Source organism: Acipenser ruthenus, chromosome 8 (assembly GCF_902713425.1).
Source record: "Acipenser ruthenus chromosome 8, fAciRut3.2 maternal haplotype, whole genome shotgun sequence".
Lineage (NCBI taxonomy): Eukaryota > Metazoa > Chordata > Actinopteri > Acipenseriformes > Acipenseridae > Acipenser > Acipenser ruthenus.
The window spans coordinates 5040623-5045371 of record NC_081196.1 but is presented as its reverse complement, the minus strand read 5'-3'; the positions used below and the strand labels follow the sequence as shown (position 1 = coordinate 5045371).

The 4749-nt window shown below is 37.7% G+C and overlaps 1 protein-coding gene across 2 annotated transcripts; it reads right to left on the bottom strand.

Annotated features, from left to right (window-relative positions):
• Positions 1–230: 230 nt before the first annotated feature.
• LOC117406818 (histone H3-like centromeric protein A) lies at positions 231–4031 on the bottom strand. 2 transcript variants are annotated; one of them, XM_034923303.2, is made up of 4 exons: positions 3764–4031; positions 1563–1669; positions 779–850; positions 231–521 (listed from the first exon to the last, which is right to left on the bottom strand). In XM_034923303.2, exons 1-4 carry the CDS (start codon positions 3963–3965, stop codon positions 387–389), a joined length of 516 nt encoding a protein of 171 aa, XP_034779194.2. In that variant the 5' UTR covers positions 3966–4031; the 3' UTR covers positions 231–386. The 2 variants fall into 2 exon arrangements, with proteins under 2 accessions (XP_034779194.2, XP_058884173.1); XM_059028190.1 differs by lacking the exon at positions 779–850.
• Between the last annotated feature and the right edge of the window lie 718 nt (positions 4032–4749).

The window sequence follows — 4749 nt, the reverse complement described above, 5'->3', positions numbered from 1 at the left end:
GGTTCTTTTATTTATTTATTTGTTACAGTGTCCTTCCATATTTATAATGTTTACATTGTCTCTAGACATTCAGGTAATAGTTCAAGATCTGTCATATACTGAAAGCACATGCATGTGAAATCGATTTATCAAACGTACACATCAAAACAACTCTATACACCGTATATTTATTCTTATCTGTTGGTGGTCTTGTGCTTACACTGTATGGAAATGAACACAAAACCAAATGATCCACAAATAGAAGAATTTCATTTTATTGAATACAAATTGACATAAAACTACTGTGCAAAACATTGCATTTGCACAGCACTTAACAAACTTCAATAAGCTGTACAGGTATAAAAACAAAAAAACAATATTTTTATTTTAAAAAAGTAACTTTGGATTCAGCCCAGGCCATGTTGCGGTCCCCTGATTCTCCTTGCTAACTGTATGTCACGTGGGAATAACGTCACTCTGCGTGCATGGATGGTGCACAGATAGGCATCCTCAAACAGACGGACGATAAACGATTCTGCAGACTGTTGAGAAAACCGTATGTCATTCAACGACATACAGCCACATGAGCCATTGTAATAGTTGTATACCCTTCCTATCAGTGCATATTAAAGCTACAAAAGGTATTGCAAAAGTGTATTACTGAAGTCAGTAGAGCATCAAAAACATAAAACAATTTCTATTAACAGATCACTAATCTGAAGAGGGTCTGGTCCCGTTTTTTTCATATTAGCGAGTCTATGGCACTGTACTGAACTGCACTGAAAAACGCATATAGTACCTCTTGCAAAGCTGCTAAAGCCTCTGCTCTCCACAGGAAATCTGCATGCTGATTTTGGGCTATATCCCTGACCTAAAATCAACAAGAAGTGCCTCTGGTAGTTAGACAGAAGAGAGATTATCATACACCTCAATACCTTCACTCTTCAGGTGCATTACTGGATGATAATGCAGCTCAAATTATGAGAAAGTGCATCATTATCAGGATTATTATCTCAGACTGGTTCTGAATATTCTGCCTAAAGCCCGTTTAGATATATGAGAATGTTGCGAAGCCTGAAAATTCTTACTAACAGCAGATATTCAGTATTTCTTAATCTCAGTGTTGCATGCTTATTTAATTCTATTGCAGTGTCCTGCATCTGTCTTTATTCCTACAATAACCAAACTACTAAAAATAACTGCCTCAACTCTCATTAGCACTGCACCATCTTATCAGGCAGCAGAACGTTTAGTTTATTAGATTTTTTTTTTTTTTTCAAGCAGGTGAAGATAATTATTGGAACCACCACACTATGAATGCAATTCCTGTGCTGCAGGTGTTAGGCCCCCATATAGAGTTAAGTTAAAAAGTGTGCCGGTACTGTATGAAGATTAACCCTTTAAACCCTATTAATCCACTGAGGTTTAGGTTCCGAAGTTACTGTTTAGATCATTAATATAGACCCCGTTGTCTCATGGAGTACTTCACACCAACGGAGGCCGATAAACAAAACAAAACAAAAACACCTTCCAGGTAATAGTTTTTTGGGTTTTTTTTACTTAAAAACACATAAATGTCTTACCAGCCTTGAAAACGCTGCCTTTCTAATCAAGAGTGCGGTAGACTTCTGGTACTTTCTTATTTCCATAAGGGCTCGAGCACCAGGTCTATATCTTCTGCGTACTTCCGCTGAAAATGCATAGGGAAGCTGTAAATACCAGTACTATATATATATATATATATATATATATATATATATATATATATATATATATATGGACTGGAGAGGAGGGCTCTAGTGGAAAATGATTGACCCGAGGGAAGACTATTGTTACCGGCAGGGGACTACAGACAGTGCCCGAAGCCGCAGGAGGTAACACCAGTCTTCCCGGCATTTCATTTTCATTATGAGCTGCATTATGAGTCTGCAGTACTGTGGCGGAGTGTCCCGCCCCTATTTATTATTATTTGTATTTTTGTTTGCGGCGCGGGTAAAAGCGCCGCGTCTTTTATTATTATTTAAAAACCCCGTGAGGATGCATGGCTGATCAGCTACTGATTACTTAAATAGCTGACAGTCATGCATCCTTACCAAACGCGTGCAGACTCTGGCCGAGGGATAATAAGATAATTACCAACTAGTTAATCCCTCGGCCAGAGTATATAAACCTGCAGCTCTCTGCATTTGAGGTTGGGGTGTTGGAGTAGAGAGTACGGGGAGCAGAGAGAAGGAATAACATTTAAAAAACAATTGCTAATACGTGCTGGATTATCCAGCACGGCACTTACTTGTTTGTTTATTTATTCGTTTGGCCCTCGTGCCCTTTTGTTTGTATTTTGTTTAAATATTTTGTTTGTTTATTATTAAATACGCTGAGTGCTTTTGCACTCAGTTTCACCCGCCCATCCACTGTTTTGGAGTCAGTTACTTCCTGGTCCGTGACGTCATCCACCACACCACTGCGAGCCAGACTGTCACAAGTACATATTTAATATATGAGTCAGTCAAAATAATGAGGCAAGGTTGGATAGTACATATGACTTTATATACTATAAAGGCATAAATATTTCCAAGCCTTTTATTATGCATTTTTCACGTATGAAAAAAAAAAAACATTTTTTGCACGAATATCTTAGTGCTGCACATATAACTACCAATGCAACAGGTCGCCGACAAATCTGGTGCAAAATAGGTTTTATGGCTGTGGTTCACCAAATATTTTGATTGCAAATATTTATGGATTTACAGTATTTTGTTTAAATATAGCTGATACAGCATTAGTAAATAACATACATAAATAACAGAAAATGTTTTTAAAGTTCATACCGCAGTCTTTTGTAGTATGCTTTGAAATTAATTTTCTGTTAGATCACAGAATCGCTGTTCATCAGTTTTTTCATTCTGCCCTTTTATCTTGTTGTTTAGGGCGTGGACTGACAGTGATGTGAACCAATCACATGACAGACATAGAGACTTGCCCGGTGGTGTAAGGATGTGAGGGCAATAGTTAAATCTATTTTTGCGCCTGTGATGAGGTTTTAACCAATCACAGGCCAGAATTTCTAAGCACTGACTATAAAGTGTTCAGTATTTAACAATATTTAATTCCACGATCGCAGAAATCAATACAGAATTTAAACAAGGGTGAATAATTCTGCGCGGAAATGTTCTCACATAGAATTTTTTTTTAATAATCAGAAATACAGTCATGTTAATTTGCTTTAGTTTATTTAGGTACTCAGCACCCTTTATTAACAGCTTCTGCTTAAACAACTGCAGGATGAAGCGTGTATGCAGAATACCCCATCAAAAGACGGTGTCTGCCGAACAGCACCCCAAAACCTTCCATGAAAACAGATGGAAACTGTTTTGCAATACGGAGCTACCACAAATCTGAAGACTTAAAGGCAGATTTGTAATTGATCACAGATCGCCTCTACTTTGAGTCCAAATAATGCGGTACACTTGCGTCAATGCTGCGCTCACCTGCTGCACTGATATTTTAGATGAGTGCTTCTTGTCTGGATTAAAAGCGCACGGTTTTTTTTTTTACCTGAGGCGCAAGACAGGTGTTTGCGATCTGTGCTGAGCGTCCCGCGCCCACTTTTTTTTTAACATTAAAAGAGAGACAACTTTGATTTATTATTTTAATCAGTTTTCTTTCTTTCAAATTAGAATGTGCACCTTTCTAAATAGTCTACATTCCTATACTGAATAACTTGGATTGTTGCAGCTGCCTTATTAAATAAAATAAAATAAATGGATCAACTTGGTCTCCTTACCCCGCGGTCTCTCTCGCCTATCCCTTGGGGGGCTTCTCTCCCCTCGAACGGGTCGGGCCTTTGGTTGTTCACCCCGCGGGCTCTCTCGTCTGGCCCTTGGGGGGCTTCTGTCCCTTCGAACAGCCCGAGGCTCTGGTGTTGATGGTCGAGGTTGACGCCTGACCGGTTTTCCCTCTTTCCTTTTACCAGCCCCTCGAGGCATCTCTGTAATTTCTTTAAATCGCTGATAAAATTATGAAAAACTGCCGAGACAACGATTTTGTCCTAAGTTTCGTACCGTATTGTCTCTCTCGTTGACTCGTTATTGGCTACTGTCACGAGGATAGCAATCTCATTGGTCCGTTTGTTCAAATTAAAAAATGCCTTTAAATAAATACACGCCATTTCCATACAGCAGATGCGTTACTTCAGCGATGGAAGAGATAGTCTATGCCAAAATTAAAAAAAAAAAAAAAAAATGAATAAATAAATAAATATCGAAATTAATAAATGAATGAAGCTATATATCGTAATAAATACATGTCTATGTTTTTATTTATGTATTTCGATATGTATGTATTTATCCATTCATTTGTTTATTTATTTTGATATTTATTTATTCATTTTTAATTTTGGTATGCCTCCATAACCAACGACGCGCTGATTCGCTTTACGCTGTACTGTCTTGTAGGCATAGCAATATGTAGTTAAGACTAGTGAATCTGTAAAGCCGGTAAACTACGGATGAGCGTTTTTTTAAAAAAATAAAAATAACGTGTTAACAGTGCTAGAATAGGCCTCACTACATTCAATATATTTTTAACAACGTGATGTTAAAAAATTTTTTTTTTTAAATAGCAGCCATATTTAACTAACCTTAACGATGTTCTACTCTATGTAGGTTACATACGACTTGTGCTTAAACAAACGGGGGCCTGTTTGGTTTACCAGCTTTCCAGAGCGAAAAACCTTGACATTTTCTTTCTTCGGTTGACGCAGTAGCGAAT